Consider the following 26,283-nt stretch of genomic DNA (forward strand, 5'->3'; position numbering starts at 1 on the left):
TCCATAACTCTCAAAGAAACACAAACACGCCACCAGGAAGCCGGCTAATTGCGGCGCTCAACAAACGCTAAAATGGCGGATAAGTATGCGAGTCAACACGTTAGCATCACAAATATTTGGTTGCTGGCACATCTTCCACTCCCTGTCCGCCATCATCTTCTGCCTTCCCTTTTCTTCTTCTTCTTTGTCTTGCTTTCTTTTGTTTTACTTCTTCCCTCCTTCCCGTTAATTCCACACACAACTCTTCCCTTTGTCTCCCCTTTCCTATTTTCCCGTTTCCTTATTCACTATCTTCTATTTCCCTTTTCTTCTTCTTCGTCTTGCTTTCTTTTGTTTTACTTCTTCCCTCCTTCCCGTTACTTCCACACACAACTCTTCCCTTTGTCTCCCCTCTCCTATTTTCCCGTTTCCTTATTCACTGTCTTCTATTTCCCTTTTCTTCTTCTTCGTCTTCCTTTCTTTTGTTTTACTTCTTCCCTCCTTCCCGTTAATTCCACACACTGAGCTTTCCTTTGCCTCCCCTCTCCTATTTTCCCGTTTCCTTATTCACTATCTTCTATTTCCCTTTTCTTCTCCTTCGGCTTGCTTTCTTTTGTTTTACTTCTTCCCTTCTTCCCGTTAATTCCACACACTGAACTTCCCTTTGTCTCCCCTTTCCTATTTTCCCGTTTCCTTATTCACTATCTTCTATTTCCCTTTTCTTCTTCTTTGTCTTGCTTTCTTTTGTTTTACTTCTTCCCTCCTTCCCGTTAATTCCACACACTGAACTTTCCTTTGTCTCCCCTCTCCTATTTCCCCAGTCCCTATTCACTATCTTCTATTTCCCTTATTTTCTTCTAACCCTCCTTTCTTATGTTCTCTCCTTCCATTTACTTTAATATATTTCATGTATTTACAATCTCATATACTGTACTTTCGTTCTTCTCTTCTCTTCCCCTTTCCCATTCTCTCTATCTTCTATCTACACTCTTCTTTCCTTTCCTTTCTTTTCTTTACCTTCTATCTTCCCTTTACTTCCATATACTGTTCCTCCTCCTCCTCCTCCTCCTCCTCGTCCTCCTTCTTCCCCCTCAGGAGTACTATGTATAGCCTCAAGCTGGGTGTGTTGTGGCTAGCTGTCCGTCCGTCCGTCTGTCTGTTTATCTGTCTGTCTGTCTGTATGTCTGTCCCCTTCCGGGTCTTTCCTCCCATTCGGTGTGTTCAGAAAAAGTCCCAAACGTCGACAAAACCAACAGGAAGTCGTATTCGAGGGTCGCTAATCTACGGGAATGCTAAATACGTGCCCACTCCAACTTAAGTCTGAAAGGGGGCTTTTTCTGCATTTTTTTTTCCTTATCTCCTTCCTCCTGCTCCTATTACGACTAATACTTCTGTCGCTGCTGTTGCTCATTCTACTCTTTCTTCTCCTTCTCTCTTTCTTCTTCTTGTTCTTCGTCTTCTTTTTATTCTATTCCTTGTTCTTGTTCTTGTTCTTCCTCTTCTTTTTCTTGTGTTCTTGTTTATCTTGTTGTATTTGTTCTTCTTGTTTTTGGTCTTCTTTTTCTTCTATTCCTTGTTCTTGTTCTTGTTCTTCCTCTTCTTTTTCTTGTGTTCTTGTTTATCTTCTTGCTTTTGTTCTACTTGTTCTTGGTCTTCTTTTTCTTCTATTCCTTGTTCTTGTTCTTCCTCTTCTTTTTCTTGTGTTCTTGTTTATCTTCTAGTTTTTGTTCTTCTTGTTTTATTCTTGTTGTCCTTGTTCTTCTCTTCTCTACCTTACTCGTCCTGATGTCTTTTAGTCTATTTTTGCTTCTTCTTCTGTTGGTTCCTCCTTCTTTGCTACATATTTTTCTTTTCTCACTGCTCCTCATTCTCCTCCGTCTGGTCTTCCTCCTCCTCCTCCTCCTCCTCCTCCTCCTCCTCCATGTGGTCTTCCTCGTATTCCTCCTTTTTCCAATCCTTTCTTAACGCTACTGATGCTGTGCACGAAGGACCTAAAAAACACGCAGGGGTAACAAAAGTAGCTCGACAATGGCATGCATTCACGGACCAAGATTTTTCCGCGCCGGCTTCCTCGAGTGACCCGCCAAAAATGCAGATTACCCCAGGCGTGTGATGACCCCCGACCCGCAGGTGCCCACAAGACAAGCCCCGTAGCATCACCCTCAGCCCCCGCTCCCTCCCTCACCCCCTCACCACCACACACCACCACCATCAGTACTGTCTCCGGTACCTGAGCCTCCACTACCACCAGAGCTTAACCTTACCTTCCACTGGTCTCCTTTCCTTGCCCTTCTCCCTCCCTTACACCACACCACACCACAACCACCACCACTACCTCCACTACTATCAATACCTAAATTTAATCTACCCTTCCACTTGTCTCCTCCCCTAGCACCAGTCTCTCCCCATTCACACCTCCCATAGCTTCCCACGACCCCAACCTTCCTTCAGCCTCCCCCCATATCACCACTACCACATTAAATCCTTCCCCAAGTCTTCCTCCTAAATCCTCCCTCGCTCCCCAGTAGCCCCAACCCTTTTGCTGCAGCCTTCTCCCCACCTCCCCAATCTTCCCCTACCGCCACCTGCAATCATTCTTATGTTCGTTGTTGTCAATAGGAATCTTCCCCATACCCACCCTACCCCGACTTACCCTACCTTCGACTAACCTCTACCCCTTTCACCCCATACAAGCTCTATCAAAGCCCCTCCCTATCAAAGCCCTGAAGCCTTCCCTCGGTCTTTACACAGCTCCCCCCAAAAAATGTTCCCCTTGAAATCAATAACTAGTCCCCTATCAACCCCCTATCATCATCATCATCATTCAAACACCCTCCAGCCCTTCAACGACCTGAGACTTCCCCAAAGACACCGCCAGCCCCACAACGCCCCGAGCTTCCCCAGTCTTCCCCATACTTGTTCCCCAAGTTCGCGACGCCAGAAAAAAAACTTGCCCCGGGTGGTCTTGTGGCCCGTGGGTGTGGTGGTGAGGCGGGACCCGGGGCGATAAAGGTACGTGGGAAGAGGAGCAGAAGGAGGAGGAGGAAGAGAAGGAGGAGAAAGAGGAAGAGGAAGAGAAAAGACTGAGTTCACTGGATTTGATTTGTTTTCTGATTTCTGCGTTGGTCTGTCTGGTTGTCTGTTTATTAGTCTATCTGTGTGTCTGTCTACCTCCTATTGTGTCTGTTAGCCTATCTACCTGTCTGCCTGTCTATCTGTCTGCTTGTTTGCCTGTCCGTTTGTCTGCTTGTCTGTATGTTACCTGTTTGCTTGTAAACCGGTTTGTCTATCTATCTATATGTATATCTATTTACCTATCTGCCAGCCTGCCTGCTTGTCTGCCCGTCTGCCTTACCGTCTGTCTGTCCATTTCTTTGTGCTCTATTTTTTTCTCTCTGATAAAACCATTCTTACCACCCCCGCCCCGCCCCGCCCCTCACACACGCACACTGATTGGAGACACCTGATTCCTGGGCAGGTGGTGGTGGTGGAGGGGGAGACTGGGGGGAGGGGGAGCAGGCAGCGGTTAGAGGTGCCCGCGTGCGTGCCCTCCAACCACAAGACTGCTTTTAGGGCGGGAGGCGAAGCACGAGGGCACCAAATACCTACGACTAACTGCATCGCTGGGGCCTTAGAGCATTGATTGGGTATTGAGAGCAGTGATGGAGGAAGGTACATTTAGCTTAAGAATGTCATTTCCTCTCGTGCCTCCAACCACACGACTGCTTTTGAGGCGGAAGGCGAAAGTCGAGGGCACTGAGAACCTCCTAAGACTGCCGGCATTACTGAGGCTTTCGTGGATTGGTTGGCTATTGAGAACAGTAATGGAGGACTCGAAGGTATTATCTAGTGCATCAAGAATGTCGTTTCCTTTCGTGACGACCTTTAATGCGGAAGACGAAAAACGGGTGGCACGTGAAAGTCTAAGAACTGTCTTACTGAGGATCACTCGAGGATTGGTCGGGTATTGAGGAGAGTAATAGAGGACTGAAGGAAGGCTGGAGGACTTTTTATTTCAGCCTATCCAAAATGTCTCTTCCTCTATGTTACTGCCATTATTCGCTTCGTACGACTGGAGATAAATGTAACGAAACAGGGAAAATAAATGGAGAGAAAGTATAGACTGAGGAGAAAACATAAAAAAATAGAAAAAATAAAATAAAGAGAAGGAGAGAGAAAAAAAAGAAAAACTACAATGGAAAATAACACCTTCTTTTCAAGGTAAAGAAAAAAAAAACACGCGAGATCAAGTCAGGTGATTGGTTGGGCGTGAGATGAACCCATTTGAACACACACACACACACACACACACACACACACACACACACACACACACACACACACACACACACACGAGAGTCATGCACCCCAGTGACTCTGCATGGCTAGCGAGTCTCTGAGGTCAGCGATTAGACAGGAGAGTAAAAGAGAGTGAAAGGAAAACACGAGAGCTGGAGAAAATAAACAGACGAAAAATAAATAACAGCCGAAATAAATAACAGCGAACTATTTGACAAGTGATGAGTCTGTTTATCTTTTGGACGAGGTGTTTGCCTGTCTGTCTGTATGTCTGAGAGAGAGAGAGAGAGAGAGAGAGAGAGAGAGAGAGAGAGAGAGAGAGAGAGAGAGAGAGAGAGAACAAGTGACACTCTAATCTGTCTGGTTTGTTTTCTCTTAACACGCAAGATAAATAAGGAAAAAGTAAGACAGGAGGAGGAGGAGAAGAAGAAGAAGGAGGAGGAGGAGGGGGGGGGAGGGCGGGGGAGACAAGTAGGGAAAACAGAAAAAAAGGAATAAACAGCAACAAGCGAGCAAACAAGTTATCTAATATATAATAAATAAAAAAATGCATATAATTATTCAATCAAAAAAGCACAAAAAAACGATAATTATACACAATAAAAATAAACGAGACTTCAATAAAATATGAATCAGATTTTCGAAGCAATGAGACAATGAAACGAAGCAACGATACCTCCCCTTCCTCCCTTGTGTCCTTGAAGGGGAGGGGGGGCGGTAAAGGACAGGGAGGGAGGGAGAGAGAAGGGGGGTGGGGGAGAGAAGGGACAATTGAAATGAAAGTGAAAGTGTACTGGAGGAAGAATATGAAATGGTAGAGAAAGAGAGATAGATAGACGGAGATAGATAGAGAAATAAAGATGGTTCCCTTTTTTTTTCCCCTCTGTCTGCTGGGTACGTCTGCGTCTACCTGTGTGTGCTCTAATTAAAGGGCTGACAGGTATTGTTAGGCGGCTTGCTACGGGAGGACAGGTAATAAAGTGTTTTGTGTGTGTGAAGTGACGTGTAAACTGATTTATGATGCTCTACCCCCCCCCCCTCTCTCTCTCTCTCTCTCTCTCTCTCTCTCTCTCGCGCGCGCGCGCGCTATGCTTTTATGGGCCGGTCAATTAGGTTCATGTTTTTGCCTATGTATCCGATCCAGTTTTCGACAGCGAGCTCTTTGTTGTGAGTAATGATACGAGTCAAGAGAGGGTCGGGGGGAGGAGGGAAGGGGGCGGTCCGTTAAGTGAAGAAAGAAAAAGAGGAGGAAGAGGAGGAGGTGATGGGGGACAACCGGTGCCTGAGGAAGAAGTGATGGGGGGCGAGGTAGTACAAGGGATGGGGAGTTAAAAGACTAGAGCGAAGGAAGGAAAAAAGGGAGGGGAAGATTGAATGGAGGAAAAAAGGATGTTGAATGAATGAAGGGTTAGGGTGGATAAGGTTGCATGAGGTAAGGGGCTCAGAGAAGGATGAAGAAAGGATAGAAACAGAGGAAAGAGAAGGAAGGGAAGAACTGAATCGAAAGAAGGAAGAAGGAAAGTGAAAATTGAATGGAAGATGATAGGAGATTGAATGGAGGAAAAGTGAGAGTGGAAAAGGTTGCATGAGGTAAGGAGCTCAGAGAAGGATGAAGAATGAATATAAACAGAGGAACGAGTGAAGGAATAAAAGGGAAGAATAGGTTGGGAATGAATGGAAGGATAGATAGAGAGGATTAATGAAAGGAAGAAATCAACAGAGGGAGAAAGGAATGGAAGGAGGAATGGAGGAAGAGTGAGTTTGAGAATGTTGGTAGAAAAGGAAGAACAGGGTAATAAGAAGATTATAAAAAAGAAGAGAGTGAAGGGATGATGCAAGAAGAGAAGAGAGAAGAATGGAGATGAGAGGGCTGCATGAGGTTAAGGCTGAAGAGAAAAGTGGAATTAGAAGATTGAAGAAACAAGAGAAAATAGAAATAAAATAGAGGGATAGGAAAAGAAAGTATAATTATAAAAACGCATAAAAAAGAAAGCCAGAGATAACGGAAAGAAGGAAGGAGTTAAGTTGGAATGAAAAGACTTGGGAGAGAGGAAGAGATGGAGATAGAAGTGGAAGGAGGATTGACAAATAATAGGGATGCAGGGAAGAAAAAAAAGAAAAAGAAGAGGATGTTGCCATGTGTTTGAAATCTATTATCATTGCGCATTTTTTGTCATCTTCATATTTTTCAGCTTTTCGTCCGCTAAGGGTCAGGGTCAAGAAGAAGAGGAGGAGGAGCAAGAGGAGGAGGAGGAGGAGGAGGAAGAGGTGGAGGAGGAAGGATGAGAGGCCTTGCTTTTGTTATTTTGGGGATAATAACATGTCAGGATATAAAAGATTGGGATGAAAAGAGGAAGGAGAAGGAGGAGAAGGAGGAGGAAGAGGAGAAGAAAGAGAAGAAAGAAGAGGAGAAGGAACCCAAGGAATAACAATAAGAAAAAGAATAACAAAAACATAAAAAAATAAAATGAAGAAAAGAAGAAAATATGGAAACTTCAACATAGGAGTAATAAAAGAAGGCGGGGGAGGACAAGGAGGAGGAGGAGGAGGAGGAGGAGGAGGAAGAGGAAAAGGAAGAGGAAAAGGATGAGCAAAAGGAGGGAGGAAAAGGCGAATATACAAGACCTTGGACACAGGGTCAAGAGGTTTGGTATTGGCAGAAGAGGACGAGGAGGAGGAGGAGGAGGAGATGGAAAACGAAGATGGGGATGAGGAGCAAGAAGAAGAAGGGGAGACAAGGTGAGGCTATTGATGATGATGATAGCAGGACAATGACAGGAGGAAAAGAAAAAGAGGGTAGAGGAGAGAAAAGGTCGCGGGGTGAAGATGGGGAGGAAAGGAATGATGATGAAGGAAGGAAGGTGAAGGAGACAGGATGGGGATGCTGGTGATGATGATGATGATGGTGATGGACGGAAGGGAGATAGTGATGACGGGGTGAAGAGGGCAGATCGGAGGAGGAGCAATAGGAAGAAGGGGAGGAGGAGAAGGAGGAGGATGGAGGAAGAGGGTGAAGGGGACAGGACAAGGGAGTGAAAAAAAATGTTCTGGAAAAGTAAAAAAAAAAAAAAGTTATGAGAAAATAAAACCCAAATGAGTAAAATAAAGAAGGAGATGAAAAGGAAAAGCTGAAGTGAAAGAAGAAGGTTTAAAGATGAACAGAAACATGAGCAAAAAAAAAAGTAATATATAAACCATAAAAGGTAGAAAAATAATTATAAATAAACCTAGATACCCAAAAATCCCTAATTGCTTCATCATTTTCATTATCATTTTCTCCTTTCCTCTAATCCTCACTTTTTTTCTTCCTTCCCTAACATTTATTTACTCTTTCTCCTTTCCTCCCTTTTTCTTTCCCTCTTTGCACTTCCTTCTTCTTCTTCTTCCATGTTCCTCCCTCCTCTCTTCTCTTCTCTCCTTCCTATTCCTTCTCTTCTCTTATATGCTCCTTCCTCCTCTGTTCTCTTCTCTCCCTCCTATTCCTTCTCTTCTCTGATATGCTTCTTCCTCCTCTCTTCTCTCCTCTCCCTCCTATTCCTTCTCTTCTTTTAAATGCTCCTTCCTCCTCTCTTCTCTTCTCTCCCTCCTATCCCTTCTCTTCTCTTATGGCTTCTTCCAGCTTCCTCTGTACTAACTGTCTCCTTCCTCTCCTTCCTTCCATATAACCTTCTTTCTCCTGTTACCATCCAAGGCCTTCTTCCTATTCCTCCTTCCATCCTTCTCTCTTCTCTCTCTCTCTCCTGTTATATTCTTTCGCTATCTTCTTCTTCTTATTCCTCCTTCCATTCTTCTCTTCTCTCTCTCCTGTTATCTTCTTTCGCTATCTTCTCCTTCTTATTCCTCCTTCCATTCTTCTCGGTCCTCTCTGCTGCTACCTTCCAAAGCCTCTCCTCCCCTCCAGTTTCCCTCTCACAGCCTCCGGGACTCACACAAAGAGAATCCTTAACCCACCATCCATCCTCCTCACGTGACGGAAATTCAGACACGCGCTTCTGAGCCTCACAAATTCGACCACCTCACGGTTTTTTTTTTTTTTTATCCTGCTCCAGTTCCTGCTCCTGCTGTTTTTCTCTCTTGTTTTCCTTCTTTTTTTTTTTTGTCTTTCTCTAATCCTACTTCTTTTATTCCTGCTCCTCCTGTTTTTCTCTCTTGTTTTCCTTCTTTCTTTTTTTTGTCTTTCTCTTATTCTACTTCTTTTATTCCTGCTCCTCCTGTTTTTCTCTCTTGTTTTCCTTCTTTCTTTTTTTTGTCTTTCTCTAATCCTACTTCTTTTATACCTGCTTCTCCTGTTTTCTCTCTTGTTTTCCTTCTTTCTTTTTCGTCTTCCTCTTACCCTACTTCTTTTATACCTGCTTCTCCTGTTTTCTCTCTTGTTTTCCTGTTCCTTCTTTTTCGTCTTCCTCTCATCCTACTTCTTTTACTTCTTCTTTTCCTTTGCTTATTCTCTTCTTCTCGTATGTGTCAGAGGAGGATATAATTTTTCGGTTCCTGATCCTGATACTTGTTTTCTTCCCTTCTCCTCTTCCTCCTCCTTCTCCTTCCTCTCCTCTTACTCCTTCTCTACTTGTTCTTTAGTATACTCCTTTTTGGTTATTCCGCTTATGTTATTTCTCTTATATACTGCGATTTTTTTCTAGTTTCTTTTTACATCTTTTTCCTTACTTCTTTCCTTTTCATTTCTTTTTTACCCTTTCTTCCCCGTTCTTCCTTCCCCCCTAAAGTTTCCCCTTCCCCCTTTTCATCCCTCCCTTCCGCCTGTCTGTCGCCGCCGTCAGTAGGGAATGGCCGCGGGAGGCAAGGACCCTTTTGAGAACCCTGCCGATGTATTGTTTTCATTAGCATACCGAAGAAGGAAGAGGAGGAGGAGGAGGAGGAGGAGGGAGAGGCAATCTACTGAATCCTCGTCTTGACCTCCCTCCTCCTCCTCTTCCTCCTACTCCTCCTCCTCTCCCTTAACATCTCCTTGACCTTCAACTCCCTCTCCCTCTCCCTCATTTCCCCTCACTTTTGTCTTCCTTTCGTGTCTTTCACCTCTTCCAACTCTCTCTCTCTCTCTCTCTCTCTCTCTCTCTCTCTCTCTCTCTCTCTCTCTCTCTCTCTCTCTCTCTCTCTCTCTCTCACATGACAGGTACGGGCGGGTCACGAGGCGCCAGGTAACTCCCCCATGCCTTCAAGGTCACGTACACACACACACACACACACACACACACACACACACACACACACACACACACACACACACGCACACACACACACACACACACACACACACACACACACACACACACACACACACACACACACACACACACACACACATACACACACACATACACACACACACACAGAATGAAAATGTGAACAGTGAATTTTGGTTCTGTAATAATAGACATAAAATTGACTTGTGTAAAAATACGAGAAAAGAGAAACTGTAAAAATGCTAGAGGCAAGGTGGCCCTCTTCCCCCTTTCCCTCCTTCCTTCCTCCTCCTCCTCCTCCTCCTCCTCCTCCTCCTCCTCCTCGGCCTTAGGTGTTCCACGGAGGCACCAGAACACTGTCTTAAGCCCCGGGACGCTAATTTGTCAAGGGCGGAAAGGGGGGCGGCGAGGGGAGTTGGGAGGGGGGAGGGGAGGGGAATTTAAGGGGAGACTAAGTGGCGGTTTTAAGACCTCCTAAAGTCCATCAGACCTTAGGGGTAAGACCACACACACACACACACACACACACACACACACACACACACACACACACACACACACGAACACACAGTTTTTCTATCTTATACTAAAATATATTCGAGATAACGACAAGAAAAAAAAATGGAAAAAAAGGTAAATTAATAATGATTATGAAACTTACATAAAAGAAACCCGAACTATAGAGAATCGCTGGCTAGGTGTTGCTCTTTAGAGGGAAGAAGGGAGAGGAAGGAGAGGGAAGGAGAGGAAAGGAGAGGAAGAGGGAAGAATGGAGGAAGGGATGGAAGCAGGAATTTAGGAGGTAATAATGATGACAGGGACAACGGGAAGGAGATGAGAAGGAAGGAGAAGAAGAAAGGGAAAGAGGAATAGAAGAAGGAAATGAAAAGTGAACGAAGAGAGAGACAACATGAATGAGATGAGAAGGAAGAAGAGGGAGAAAAGAGCGAAGGGACTGAACAAGGGGAGTGATGACGGGAAGTAAATGAGAAGAAGAGGAAGAAAGGGAGAAAGGGACGAAAGAAGGAAATGAAAAGTGAACGATGAGAGAGACAACAGAGATGAGAAGGGAAGGAAGAAGAGGGAGAAAAGAGCTAAGGGACTGAGGAAAGATGAAGGAGATGAGAAGGAAGGAGAGGAAGAAAGGGAAAAAGGAACGGAAAAAGGAAATGAAAAGTGAACGATGAGAGAGACAACAGGAATGAGATGGAAAGAAAGATGAAGGAGATGAAAAGGAAGGAGAGGAAGAAAGGGAATTGAGAAGTGAACGATGAGAAAACGAAAGAAATGAGATAGGAAGGAAGAAGAGGGAGAGACGAACTAAGGGACTGAAGAAAGAATGTCAAGAAGAAGAGGGAGAGAGAGAGAGAGAGGGACGGACGAACGGATGAAGGGGAGGGAAGGAATGGCGGAAGAAGAATAGGTAGTGGTATAAAAGGTGGGGAAAGGTTGTGGTGGTAGTGGTGGCGGGGGTGTGGGAAAGGCTGAAGGGAGGGGGAGGGAGGGAGGAACGTTGGGAAGGGGAGGAAGAAGGGGAGGGAAGGAGGGGGGTATTCAAGGGCACCTATAAATAGACGTGACCAGGAGGCTGAGTGAACAAAAACTCTACGATTCATTACGCAGAACGAAGATGGGTAACGAAGGTGATTAAGGAAGATGAGTAATGAAGATGACTAACGAAGATGAGCGACGAGGACGATAAACGAAGGATGGGCAACGAACACGAGTAAGGAAGAAGACTGGCGAGGATGAGTAACGAGGATGAGTAACGAAAATGAGTAAAGAAGGTGAGTAACGAAAATGAGTAACGACCATGTATGCTCAAGATAATTAAGAGAAATGAGAAACTAAGATGAATAAAAAAATGAGTCAACTGGACGAGTAACAAAAATGAGTAACGCAAATCAGAAACGAAGATAATTAACGAGAAAATGAGCAATGAAAATGAGTAACGACGAAGAGCGAGTGGCCCGAGGCAGGAGTGAGTGTCTGGCTACCCGGATGAGGATGAGGAAGAGGAAGCGGATGAGTAAGATGGAAGTTATTTACGGGTGCGAGATGAGGAAGCTCCGCCGCCAAATAAGATGAAGAGGATGACGAAGAAGTAATGTGAGTGATGAATGACTGGATGACTGGAGGATAAAGATAACGATGAGTCAAGATCAGAAGGTGAGAAAAAAGAGTAAGTGTAGGAGTAGGTGAGAGTGTGTGAGTGAAAAGGCGAATTAGTTGTTTCATCCATTTCAATTCACTCTCACTCACTCAGAATTACTCACACTCACTCCGTCACGCAATCATTCACACTCCATCACTCACACTCACACCCACTCACTCACTTACTCACAGTTACTCACATACACTCCTTCCCTCACACATTCATTCACACTCCGTCACTCACACTAACACCCACTCATTCACTCACAGATACTCACACTCACTCCATCACGCAATCATTCACACTCCATCACTCACAGTCACACTCACTCACTCACTCACTCACACACTTACTTACTCACTCACTCAACACGACACACTAAACGGGCAACACACACACAAAAAAAATAAAATAAAACCAAACAAGAAAACAAACAAGCGGTATGTCATACATGAATATACGTAAAAAGTGAAAAAAAAGACAAAAAGTGATAAATTTGAATGCCTTGAGAATGATTTACAGAGAATGTATAAAAAAAAGTGCAGATTCGGGTGTGTTAAACGGTATACAAGCCACTGAGACACACACACAGACACACACACACACACACACACACACACACACACACACACACACACACACACACCTGCCAGTAATTGCTACCATTATACAGGTGTTTTGCTCTACGTGGCGTTATTAACACTCGAGCACTTTTACATCTTTTTACCTCCTCCTCCTCCTCCTCCTCCTGCTCTCCTTCTTCGAGTTATCATATTTCAGTGCATTTTTTTACTCTTTTCTTCAATATTTAACTTAAGAAAAAAATAAAAGATGATAAAAAGAAAAGGAGGAGAAGGAAGAGGAGGAGGAGAAGGGGAGAAGACGAAAGAAATATAAGAAGGAAGAGGATGAAGACGATGACAATGACAAGGAAAGTGACGAAGAACATGACACAGAAGATAACTTGTTGAAGAGAGAAAATGATGAGGAAAAAAAGAGGAAGAGGAGTAAGAAGAAAAGAAGGAAGGAAGGAAGGAAGGAAGATGTTGAAAGGAGGAAAGGAAGAAGGTGGGGCATGATGAAAATAGATTAAAGTGCAAGTCAAGGCCAAAATAATACACACACACACACACACACACACACACACACACACACACACACACACACACACACACACACACACACACACACACACAAACGTACACAACCAAACACACCTTCCTTCAGTCATAACCCTCAACGTAAATAAATCTTCTTCTTCTTCTTCTTCTTCCTCTTCTTTTTCTTCTTTTTATAAGCATAAGTTCATCACTTTCAGGTTCAAGGACGGACGAGGTATAGAAGAAGAAGAGGAGGAGGAGGAGGAGGAGGAGTGGTTTTGAGATGAGAAACAAGAATTTGAGGGAAAAAAGAAAATTGGAGAAGAGAGAGAGAGAGAGAGAGAGAGAGAGAGAGAGAGAGAGAGAGAGAGAGAGAGAGAGAGAGAGAGAGAGAGAGAGAGAGAGAGAGAGAGAGAGAGAGAGTGTGTGTGTGTGTGTGTGTGTGTGTGTGTGTGTGTGTGTGTACGTCTGTGGCGGGAATTTGTTACCTTATGTAAATTTGTCTTTGACCTCGGGGCCAGGCAGGCTTTGACGGTCACGCACACACACACACACACACACACACACACACACACATACAGTTTTTTTTTACATTCCTCAACCTCAAAAGTTTGACATTTAGACATTTTTCTCTCATTTTATTGACTTTTGAGTGTGACATTGAAAAGACTTTACTCAGTTTAGTCTCTCTCTCTCTCTCTCTCTCTCTCTCTCTCTCTCTCTCCCAAGTTTTAATAATTTTAGAGAAATCGAACAGGTAAGCAGAAGGAGTGAAAAGACGAAGATTGGAGAGAGAAAGAGAGGAGGAGGAATGGAGGGAAGGAGGTACAAAATTAGAGCATTAAAGAGTTATAAATGAAAGGAGTGAATAGAAGAAGATGGGAGTGTGAGAGAAATGGGAAGAGGTTGACAATGATAGTGATTAAAGAAAGGAAAGATAGAGGGAGGGAGAGGGAGGTTAAAAGAGGAAAAAATGAGGAAGAAGGAAGGAGGAAAGAAGGGAAGGCAGAAGACGGAAAAAAATATGTATCCGGTAGAATGCTTGTCTTGCTATTCTTAACGAGTCCGTAACAAAACCATGAATTATTGATGTTCTTCTGTTTGAGTTACTTCCGTCTAACATTTTCCTTCTCTTTTTTCCGGGTAGTATTGCTTAAGAATCTATTTGTACAATTCTCTCTAGCTATCACATTCGTATTTATCTATTGGTATGTGTGTATCTATCTAGCATGTTTTTTTTTCGATTTGACATTCCTGAAATTGACCTCTCTTCTTGGCCACTCCTTTGACCTCTATTCAGGAGCTGATTAGCGGGCTTTTTTTTATATTTTTCTTTACGCCCTTGAACTGTACTCCTTAGCTGTAAAAAAAATATATATATAATTCATCTATCTGTCTATCAGTGTCAGTCTATGTATTTACTTATCTATATCTTAGTTCATCTATATATCTATCTGTCCATTAATTTATCTACCCTCATGTCTTTCTTTATTTCTGTCCATACTTTCACTAATCATCTATTTCCATCCATTCATCAGTCAACCCGGACGATTCATCAGTACACATAATCATTTACCTATCCATTAAATTTTCCACCCATCTACGAATCTATTTTCCTTCCCACTTAGCCACCTATCTCTACCTTTCTATTTATCAATCTCTCTCTCTTTCCCATTTATCTTTCATATTCTTCCTCTCTCCTATTACCCCATTCTCCCTTTTCCTCCTTGCTTCTCTCACTTCAGTCCCGTCTACATTCCAATTCATAATAATTTTGCAATCTATCATGTTATTAGCTTCTTTCCATTCATCTTTTATACATTCTTTTTCTCTCCTATTCCTCCATTCTCTCCCTGCCTCTTCCACTTCAGACCCATCTACCTACTATTCCACTTCAATCTATATTCTATTCTTTATTCTGCATCATCAAAACGCCGCGGAACATAACGGAACAGCTCAAGAAAGAATCCTAATCTCTTTATCCGCGAGTTTATCTCCATCAAAAGTACCTCCATGGGGCATTAGGAAGAGGAATATGACTTTATATGGGAAATTATGACCCTCTTGATGGGGAAAGGATGAAGAAGAGGATAATAAGGGAGTAGAGGGGGTGGGAAGGGTGAGGAGGAGGAGGAGGAGGAGGAGGAAAAGGAAAGGAATAGGAAAATGTTAAAAAAAAGAGGGCAAAGAAGATGAGGCAAGGTGAGGAGGGCGAGGAAAGGAATGAGGAGAGGTCAAAGAAGAGGAGTAGCAGGGAGGAGAGGAGAGGGACGGAAGGGGAGGAGGAGGAGGAGGAGGAGGAGAAGAAGAGAGGAATGAGGAAGACTCAATGGGTTATATGGAGAGATGTTCTGTAGAGAGATGGGCAGATATGGGAACATGAAGACTTATGAATGTTAAAGTATGGAGGAGGAGGAGGAGGAGGAGGAGGAGGGAGATTAAGAGAAGAATGCTGGAAAGGGAGAATAGGGAAGGAAGATTATGGGGTAGATATATGAGAAAGGAAAACGATGGGAAAGAAAAAATGAGAAGGAACTGATAGAGTGGGAGAAGGGAAATGTAAACGAAGGGAAAGAAGAAGAGGGAAAGATGAGGAAAAGAGGGAAGGAAGAACTTATAAGAGTATGGGAAGTATGGATAGTGGAAATGAAAGAAAGGTGGTAAGGTGAGGAAGAAAGAGAATGAGGGAGATATAAATAAAAGAGAAAATGAAATACCAACAAGATAGACGAAGGTGCTGCTCAAAGGAGGAGGAGGAGGAGGAGGAGGGTAATGGAGGAGAGTGATAAAGGAGGAAGAGGTGGAGGAATGTTAGTGAGGAAGAAGAAGGAGAGACACGTGCCGAAACCAGAGGAGCAAGGACAAGGAGGAGGAGAGGGAAAGGAGGAGGAGGAGGAGGAGGAGGGGGGAAAGAGGATGAGAAGCTGAGGGGGAAAGGAGGAGGAGGAGGGGGAGGAGGAGGAGGGTAATACCAGCAGTGATGTTATTGTCTAACCATTCTGACCTCAGGCTGATGAAGTAAAGGCCGTCTTTAGCCTCCCTCTCTCTGCTGCCTTCATCTCCCCCTTCTCTCTGTATCTATCTACTGTACCTTTCCATCAATTGATCTATACACCTATCCATCTATCTACTAATCTATCTGCCTATCTATCTACCTATTCTCATTATAATCACCTTTCTTATTTACGAGTTCAGGGGCTTCTAAAAAAACAGACTATAGCTACTGTTAGAATCAAAACTTGTCTATACATTTATCTATTTATCTACTTATCTATCTGCCTATCTATCTGCCTATTCTCATTATAATCACCTTTCTTATTTACGAGTTCAGGGGCTTCTAAAAAAACAAACTATTGCTACTGTTAGAATCAAAATTTGTCCTTCGTATTCTCTTTCGCTCCAGCTCATAACTATTTCCAAGGGTCACAAAGGAGATTAGTCTTGTTTTCATGAGTATTTCTTTCACATTCATGGTACAGAAGCCTCCTTGTCAAACTATCACTTGACTCATGAAACTACCCATGGCAATACTAACATAACCTCTACCAAAGCCTGATGAAAGATGCAATTGTAAGACCGATATGTTTGAAAATATGGGGTTTAGTTTCACATATTTACAAGCAGGCAGCCTCATTTCCAGTAGCCCAGTGTTACTTCTTCCCTCAGTTCATTTCATGTGGTTTTTCTACGAACCCAATTTACTTCCCTCACGTTTTAGCTCTTTTTTTTTCTCGATCACCACCAATTCCATATCTCGTTTTTATATTTTTCTCTCTGTGACGTCCCCATGTTACGTTTCGCCCTCCTACCGCGGCATTTCCTGACCTGCCTCACTGGGTTCTTTCTCTACCTCTAGCTATCTACCTTCCCGTATTTTTCCTTCTCATTTTCTTTCACTTTTTCTCTGACTTGCCTCACTACGTCCAGAGATGAGCCGCTTTCTCTACTCTTACTTTTTCTTTCTTTCCTCTTCCTTAAAACAGCTTATTCCTATTTGAGAGAGAGAGAGAGAGAGAGAGAGAGAGAGAGAGAGAGAGAGAGAGAGAGAGAGAGAGAGAGAGAGAGAGAGAGAGAGAGAGAGAGAGAGAGAGAGAGAGAGAGAGAGAGAGAGAGAGAGAGAGAGAGAGAGAGAGAGAGAGAGAAGGAGGTTGGTTCAAAATCAAGGCTGGCCACTCCTCAACAACGCCTCCTCCTCCTCTTTCCCCTCCTCTTCCTCTTTCTTCTCCTCTTCCTATTCCTCCTTCTCCTCCTCCTCCTCCTCTTCCTCCTCCGTCTCCTCCTCCTCCTCCTCCTCCTCCTCCACCTATCATTCTCCTGCACCATAAGAAAAAAAAGTTTCCTCCTTCCCCATGTACACACGGCGGTAACAACACAAATACGTACACGGACGCACACACCGAAAAAAATGTTCTTTCTTGAACACACTTCAAAAAATAGCACGTACACACACACACACACACACACACACACACACACACACACACACACACACACACACACACACACACACACACACAGACACACACACATATACAGACACACACACATACATACATACATACATACAAATAAATAAATGCAAATAAATATAAACTCTACGGAACATTCACAGAAACATTTGCATTCATCAGTAATCAAAATATACAGTCGCACAAACAAACAAACAAGCAAACAAACAAACAAGCTACAAAAGAACAGCCTTATCACTAACAATGACAAGACACTATTTTGTCATTGTCATCATCATTATCGGCATCATCATCATCATCATCATCACCAAACCAGTATCGCAAGAGCAACATTCCTTTCATATCAAACTTTATACGAACAAAATTTTATCTCCGTGCTCTTCCTCCTTCCCCGGCGTGGCAAGTCTCTCCCTCCCTCCCTCCTTCCCTCCCTCCCGCCGGCCCTGACCGAGAACTTGGATCCGCTAAACGTGGAGTGAGCGAGGCCATCTTCCCTCCCTCCCTCCCTCCCTTACCTGCCTCTCTCCTCCCGTACCTTCCTCCCTCCCTCTCCTCTTCCTCCTCCTTCTTGCTCGTTGCCTCAGGTGTGTGTGTGTGTGTGTGTGTGTGTGTGTGTGTGTGTGTGTGTGTGTGTGTGTGTGTGTGTGTGTGTGTGTGTGGTTTCTTTACACATGAATCGGTTAATCTTTGGATGTAAACATTTATATTATTTGTGATGTGAGTATTTTTTTTTCGTGTGTGTGTATATGTTTGTCGTCCAGCAATGTATATCTTTCTATTTGCTTGCCTGTCTGTCTGTCTGTCTGTCTATCTGTCTGTCTGATTAACTGTCCGTCTTTTCGTCTGTTTATCCGTCTGTCTGTTTAGCTGTCTCCATCTGCCTGTCTACCTGTCTGTTTGTCTTTTTTCTGTGTGTCTCTCTGTCTGTTTGTCTCTGTCTGTCTGTCTGTCTGTCTGTCTGTCTGTCTGTCTGTCTGTCTATCTGTCTGTTTGTCTGTCTGTCTGTCTGTCTGTCTGTCTGTCTGTCTGTCTATCTGTCTGTTTGTCTCTCTGTCTGTCTGTCTATCTGTTTGCCTCTACTTGTCTGTCTGCTTGTCTGTTTGTCTGTGTGTCTATCTGTCTGTTCGTGTGTCTGTCTGTCTGTCTATTTGTCTCTCCGTCTGTCTGTGTACGTTTGTTTCTCCGTCTATTTTCTTCAGTCGTATGTTTGTCTCTCCTGGTTTATATGTCTGTTTGTCTGTCTGTTTTTTTCTTGTGTGCTGTCAGTTTTTCTTTTATATCCATCCATCTGTCTATCTGTCTATCAATCTATCTACTTATCTATCTATCTATCTATTTATCTATCTATCTATCTATCTATCTATCTATCTATCTATCTATCTATCTATCTGTCTGTCTTTTTGGCTGTCTATTTATATGTATCTAATTATCTACTTGTTTTTATGTTTATTCATTTATTTATCCATTCATTAATCTATTTACTTATCACGTTTTATCTCCATTTACCTCTATATTTAGCCAGCCATCCACACACACACACACACACACACACACACACACACACACACACACACACACACACACACACACACACACACACACACACACACACACACACTGCTGAGTCAGTACAGTGACTCATTTCGTCCTCGACATTCTGTGTGTGTGTATGTGTGTGTGTGTGTGTGTGTGTGTGTGTGTGTGTGTATGTGTGTGTAGGAGATATAGACAGATATGTAGATAAAGACACTGAGAGAGACAGAGACTGGCAGACAGACTGGCAAACATTGAGAGGCGAACAAACAGAGACAAACAAAAAAAAGACACATACACACAAAAAAAAAACTCCATCCTCCATAACTCCCTCCCCTCAAACACACACAAAAAAACACGACATAACAGACATAGGCCAAAACAAACACAGACACACACAGACTTGAAGAGACAACTGTAGCATCTCCAAGTCCCTTCCCACCTGCCCTTCCTCCCACCTGCCTCCCCCACACGTTCCCACGGCCCCCCTTCAGTCTCCCACAGTCACCAACACTTGCACGCTATTCTTCTCTTTACGCTCTGCAGCCCCGGTAATCGTTAGTGAGCTTTCAGTGTCGGGGGAGCGAAAAATGGACGGAAAAAAGATGGAGAGGAGGAGAAGGAGGAGGAGAAGGAAGAGAAGAAGGAGGAGGAAGGAGGAGAAGTAGGAGGAGGAAGGAGGAAAAGAAGGAGGAGGAGGAGGAGGAGGAGGAGGAGGAGGAAGAGGAAGAAGTGGAAGTTGAGAGAAAGGAAGAGATTAGATGATATACGAATAGACAAAAGGAGAGGGAAGTTGTGGAAAGATATAGAGAAGACGGAAGAGAAAAGGAGGATAAGAGGAGAGGTAAGAAGAGAAGATGAACAGAGGAGGAAAGGAGAGGAAAGTATAGAGAAGAACACGGTGAAGAAGAGAATGAGGAGGAGATGAGAGGTAAGATGAGAAGACTGGAAGAAGGAGACGAACGAGAAAAAAGTGGGATAGAAAGAAAAAGTGAAGATGATGAAAATACTTTAAAATTAGGAAGAAGGGAGGAAGGATAGATGGAAAAGACTGAAGGATGGACTGGAAGAAGGAAGAGCTAAACACGGTAAATGAATGAAACAATGAAGGTGAAAATACTGTAAAATAAGAAGGAAGAAGGAAGGATGGAAGGAAAAGACTGAAGGAAGTGCTGGAAGGAGGAAGAGAAGGCGAAGGAGGAAGAATGAGTGCCAATGAGCGTGGGAACTACCGAGGAACCTTACACTGAACTGACTGGCGGACGATTAGCTGAACTGCCCCTTTAGGAACTGACTGTCTGCTGCGAGGGTGACTGTCTTGTGCACGCCGTGACTGGCCGCCTCTCAGACCAGATGACTGAGGTGACTGGTGGCCGAAGGGAGGGTTAGTGGCTGATGACTGGCTGGGGAATGGTGACTGATGACTGGAGGGAAGGCTAGGGATTGGTAATTGCGAGACTGATAACTGAGGTGTGATGACGGATAACTGAGGGAAGACCGAATGACTGGTGACCGAAGAGAAGGCTAGAGACTGGTAATTGGGATGGTGGTGACTGATGAAGGGCTGATGATTGATGACTGATGACTGAAAGGATTGCTGGTTGCTGCAGATTAAAGACTGGATACTTTTTTTTTCAGTGAAGGAAGCTGCTCAAGGGGAAAAAAAGAAAACAGATAATAGCTACCACTACTATTTGACTGATTGGATGCTCGAATAGCTGAAGGAGAATAGACTTGACTACATAATTACTAACTGAGAAACTTCCGCGTTGGCCACACGAACAGTCCACCCAAATGACTGACTTAGCGGAAAGTATTTAGTAAGACAGATTGGCTGACGGGTTGAACGGCTGACCGACGGATTAAACTCATCAATACCTTACGCGGATGAAGCACTGGAATGATGGACTAATTGAAAAAGAGTTAGTAGGTGACATCAAATTATAGAGTGACTGACTAACTCTATGGATGAACAGCGGATGGGATATATTTTTGTAGGTCTCTAACGGGTGAAACGCTTGAAAGATTAGACGATAACCAACCTTGTGAGAAAATAATAAATTACAGGAGTTCCCACCTGATTACTGACCGAGACACTTGCCGTCGCGTCCGTAGCCAAGTGAATGAGACAACCCTCGCCATGACAGACAGTTTCCTGAGGCGCAGAGGAAGCAACACCACCCCCACCGCCGCGCCATGACAAAAACAAACGCTGAAGAACCAAGGCCGCGAAGAAACGTGTCATTTTTTATCTTCTCTCTCCCTCTCTTAAATCTTCTCACGTTTGCCTGCTTGCTTGCCTCTGTGTATGTTCGCGTATCTTATCACGGGAAACGTTATTCTTTCTGTTCCTCTCTTTATCTGTCTCTGTCTCTGTTTCTCTCTCTCAATCTCCTCCTTGGTTTCCCTTCTTATCTGATTTTCTTTATATTCTTTTCATTTCAATAACTTTCCTCCTCCTTCTTATCTTCTTCTTTCTCCTCCTACTCCTCCCCCTCCTCCGCTACCTCTTCCTCCTCCTCTTCCTCTCTCTCTTACACCTCCCCTTCCTCTTCCGTATCTTCTTCCTCCTCCGCCTCCTCTCTCACGCACCAGGTAACCCGCAGGAGCTAAGGAGCCAATTAAGGATCGAAGGGATGTAATTGTTAGGTTCCTCGCGTTTCCTGTGCGGCGGGAAGGTCGTCGCCTCGGACACTCCGGGGAACGGGACACCACGACGACTATTGCTGCTACGGCTGCTGCTACTACTACTATTACTACTACTACTACTACTACTACTACTACTACTACACACACACACACACACACGCACACCGGAAGTGGCGATAACTAAAGAGTGAGATTTTTCATGCTTTTTTACATTTTTGTCGCTTGTTTACTCTTCTTGTTTGTGAGAGAGAGAGAGAGAGAGAGAGAGAGAGAGAGAGAGAGAGAGAGAGAGAGAGAGAGAGAGAGAGAGAGAGAGAGAGAGAGAGAGAGAGAGAGAGAGAGAGAGAGAGAGAGAGAGAGAGAGAGAAAATGTCCAATAAGTTTAATGGTTTTTGGAGTCAGTAACCGCAGTGTCGCGTGGTACCAGGAGGAGAAGTAGGAGGAGGAAGAAGAAGAAGAGGAGGAGGAAAAGGAGAAGGAGGAGGAGGAAGAGGAAGAAATGGATGAATAAAAGGAAAAAGACAAAGAAGAATATAAAAGAACATATAAAAAGAACAAGATAAAGAATACGAAATTGAACAAGAAGAAAAAAGGAAAAGAAAATGTACAGGACCAAGATGAGGAAGAGGAGAAGGAGGAAGAGAATGCAAAGGAAATGAAGGAGGAAAAAATAAAAAGAGGAGGAAGAAGAGGAGGAGGAGGAGGCGTCTTGCTTTCCTCACCACTCCTACTGACTAACCATTAACATCCCCCATCCCTGAATACCAACCCATCACAACCCATCAACACCACTACCACCCATCACCAACCTTCATCACCACCACCCATTAGCACCAATCACTAGCTATCACCACCCATCAGCACCCATCCCATCCCATCACCCATCACAACCACTGTCCCTCTATTCACTTAAAACCACTGATCACCACCATTCATTCCGCCCTTTACCTTCCCACCTCCACAGATCATCACCACCACCACCATCACCACCACTTTCACTACCAATAGGACCATGAGACATTTACCTACGACATTAAACAAAATATATAAAACATGAATAATAGATAAGAGACGAATCGAAATGTTTCCTAGTAGCCATATATAGTTGTTCATCCTCCAGTGAATAAGAGGAAAAACGAGGAAGAGGAGGAAAGAGTGGATTGATCTTATACATTGAGATATACACATACATGTAACAGTATACATATGTGGAGGAGGAGGAAATAGAGGAGGTAGAAGACGAGGGGAATGAATAAGTAGTCCACGGTGGTTGTGTCCGAGAAGAGTGCTGAAGATTAGGAGGGGGAAGTGGAGGAAAAAAGAGGAGGGGGAAAGAAGAGGAAGAGGAAGAGGAGGAGGAGTAGAAGGAGGAAGGGCACTCGTAAAATACCAGAAGGAAGGACCACAACGAATCAGCTCTTTCTCAACACTTTTATCTCTCTCTCTCTCTCTCTCTCTCTCTCTCTCTCTCTCTCTCTCCCTCAACCACGCAAGAATGCACAAACACAGAGACAAAAATGCAGAATACGAGAAAAAGAAAAAAAAGGTAAATACACACACCACACACACACACACGCACACACACACACACACACACACGCACATACAAGCATACACACATACACACACACACAGGGTATCAGTAGAGGAGTCCTTTTCGTATCGTCTCCTCGGAACGAACACTGGGCGCGGGAAGGTTAATGAGGTGACCACAAGCTTGGATTACTCTCTTCCGTCACGTTGAAATTTCCACTCGACAAATCCCGTACGCCAGAGAGAAAGAAGAAGAAAAAAAAGAGGAAGAAGAGAAAAAGAAGATAGATAGATAGATAGATAGATAGAGAGAGAGAGAGAGAGAGAGAGAGAGAGAGAGAGAGAGAGAGAGAGAGAGAGAGAGAGAGAGAGAGAGAGAGAGAGAGAGAGATAACACCGTGGGAAGATTGTAATGCAACAAACGCCGCTGTGATGTGTGTGTGTGTGTGTGTGTGTGTGTGTGTGTGTGTGTGTGTGTAAACGTCCGTCTGTCTGCCTGTCTTGAAACGACCTTGATTCTCCAGGTCCGGCCACGGCCACGCTAGAGGATGTACACATACACACACACACACACACACACACACAGAGTAAGTAAATTTAGAAAGATGTTTTAACTATTTTTATACGTGTGAAAAATTGTGCGTGTGTGTGTGTGTGTGTGTGTGTGTGTGTGTGTGTTAAGAGATAGTTTGCGGGCGATAAGAGGAACTGCGATCTTCGATATTCGGAGGTACAGACGTGACGCGAGGGAAAGAAAGAAGGGCGAAAACATAATAGAAGAAAGACAAGGTAAAGAAGCAAATAAAGAAAAAGTGAATGCTAAAGAAATAGAGAAAGAAAGATAGTAAGAAAGTTTGATAGGAAAAAAAGAAAGGAGAGAAAGTAAAACAAAGTAAGGAAGAAAGAAAGAAAGAAAAAGACAAAAAAAGGTTGAACGAAAAGGAGAACAGAAAGACGAAAAAAGGAAATATAAATTCAAGAAGAAAAAGAAAGATAAAATAAAAGGAAATACATAGTGAAAAATATAAAAGTTGAAAATTATACAAAACGAAGAAAGACAAATGAAAATACTGGAAAATAAAATAGCAGAAACAACTCAAGAATAGGAGCGAGACGCAGAAGACACACCGCACAACTACCACGACGACAAAAACAAACCGTGATGGAGAGATTTCAATTATCTGCAAGTAATGAGTCGAGTCTAAGCAACAGCAGACCAGCGCCTCATTTTTCCTCCTCCCGCCTTCCCTTCCGCTCTTCTCGCCCACCCACGCATGGCATCGCACACCCGCGCACACTCACACACTCGCCTCACTTGCTCCCTACCTTTTCTCGGCTCAAAGTCTCGTTTCTTCAGGTGTGTCACGTAAATTACAGGTAAACTGACCCCCAAAAGCACCGAAGTCACTAACGAATCACTTCACGGTTTTGGAAAGGTCGGGTGAAGCTTCGATAATCAACTTTGCGGATTTTTCTCACTTGGTCTGCAGTGAGGCGGGCTGAGGAGCCTCCTGAGTGTTGTAAAGGCTAAGACCCACCTTGCCAGTGTGTGGGGCGGAGGATGTCGGTGGTCCTCTCCGTGTGGTGGTTGGAGTGGGAATGGCGATGAGGCAGGACGCCGCTGTGACTGTACCGTCTTCATGCCGCCTCCTCCTCCTTCCCGCTCACTCCTTGCCTTGCCTTGCCGAAGACGTCTGGCAACCCCCCTTTGCTGCCTCCCGCTCCCCCTGCCCCCCTTCCCATCTTCTCTTCCTTCTTCTCCTCCTGCTTCCTCTACTCCACCAGCGGCCTGCAAAGGCGGGCCTCAGGTGGGGTTGGGCAGATTCTTGGCCCCGGCGCGCGGCTCCCGCCAGCCGGTCACTTGACTCCGGCCTGAACCTCCCTGTTAAGACCTCTCCGCCCCTCGATTCCAAAGGCGATTCTTGTCTTTGTTTCCCTCCACACCGGACATTTTTCTCGGGGGTGAGTGCCCCGGGTGCCAGCGTGCCCCAGGGGAAGCTGAGGGCTGGCATCCGGGTTGGTGGGGCGCCCCGGGCCGGCACGTCGTCCGCGCCGCACGCTCATTGGCTGGTGGTCGCCGCCCGGGGCTAAAGATGACAGTTCCACGACCTCGGCATCGCCCCGCCCCATCCTCCTTCCCAGCTCCCGCCCCGCACTCTCCGAGAAAGAAATAACTAAAATCAATAAAACAAGCCACCAAAAAGTCACCAATGGGCATATTTTTCGTCAAAACGGTCCGCCTCATGAGTGTGGTGCCCAGGTTGACCCCGCCCCCTCCGTGACGTCAAAGCGCGGGGCAAGGAAAGGCCGGAGCGTCGAGGAGGGGCGGGGAGGGGCCGAGGAGCTGAAGACCCTTGCCTGTGGGAGACTCACAGCGGGGTTGAGTCTGGCCCACTTACCGGGCGGCGGGGAAGGAAGCTGCACCGCCACCAGTCGGCGGCAGCCCAGGCAAGGAGAAGAAGGACCTGGTCTCTCTCTCACTCTTTCAGCTACGAGCGCTCCACACACACGTCTCACACCCCCGCACGGCTATTGCTCGCCCCGGCACAAGATACGCTCGGTGAGACAGCAGGCGACAGGTGGGGTGATGAGTGCTGGGAGACAAAACTGTACACCTGCCTCTCCCTCTCGCGCCTCTCCCTCCCTCGCCTCTCTCCGGTAAGAGTGAGCCTCCAAAGGGTGAGTCCTGCCTCTCGTCACGCTTCATCCTCCCACAGTAGTTCAGTCTCGCCTCCTCCATCCTCTCATTTAAGTCTTCGGGCGATGAGATGGATCCAGGACGTAAATGTATGACAGTTCGTGAGTCTAAATGAACAGGTAGAGGATGATTTACACGGGTACCTGTTTGCGGTCACCGTGTTGGAATGTAACGTAATGTTGAGGCGTTGCGAGTCTTTCCTCATACGTAACAGGGAAGGTGTGTTGTGTTGTATCCCCGGACTAATAAAAGCTGCCCAAACACTGCTATTTAATTCAATCCGAGACAGATATGTACAGAGTTAGATAGATAGGTAGATAGATAAATAGATAGGTAGATAGATAGATAGATATATAGAGAGAGAGAGAGAGAGAGAGAGAGAGAGAGAGAGAGAGAGAGAGAGAGAGAGAGAGAGAGAGAGAGAGAGAGAGAGAGAGAGAGAGAGAGAGAGAGAGAGAGAGAGAGAGAGAGAGAGAGAGAGAGAGAGAGAGAGAGAGAGAGAGAGAGAGAGAGAGAGAGAGAGAGAGAGAGAGAGAGAGAGAGAGAGAGAGAGAGAGAGAGGTGGGAGGGGAGGAGAACAGCCTTCCGAATTTTAACTAGCAATATAACAGGACTGAAAGCTTTAGTGACACTCACACACACACACACACACACACACACACACACACAC

General features: G+C 44.7%; 1 protein-coding gene across 5 annotated transcripts in view; it reads right to left on the reverse strand.

The window, feature by feature from the left end:
* Window positions 1-25,904, reverse strand: part of LOC127007517 (mucin-2-like) — a 114,575-nt gene extending 88,671 nt beyond the window's left edge. For all 5 annotated transcript variants that reach the window (XM_050878647.1, XM_050878646.1, XM_050878645.1 and 2 more), the window contains exon 1: window positions 24,454-25,904. In XM_050878647.1, coding sequence (XP_050734604.1) covers window positions 24,454-24,557 — 104 coding nt within the window. In that variant the 5' untranslated portion in view covers window positions 24,558-25,904. The remainder of the gene's footprint in view (window positions 1-24,453) is intronic.
* Window positions 25,905-26,283: the final 379 nt, after the last annotated feature.

The sequence above is a fragment of the Eriocheir sinensis genome, chromosome 35 (assembly GCF_024679095.1).
Source record: "Eriocheir sinensis breed Jianghai 21 chromosome 35, ASM2467909v1, whole genome shotgun sequence".
NCBI lineage: Eukaryota > Metazoa > Arthropoda > Malacostraca > Decapoda > Varunidae > Eriocheir > Eriocheir sinensis.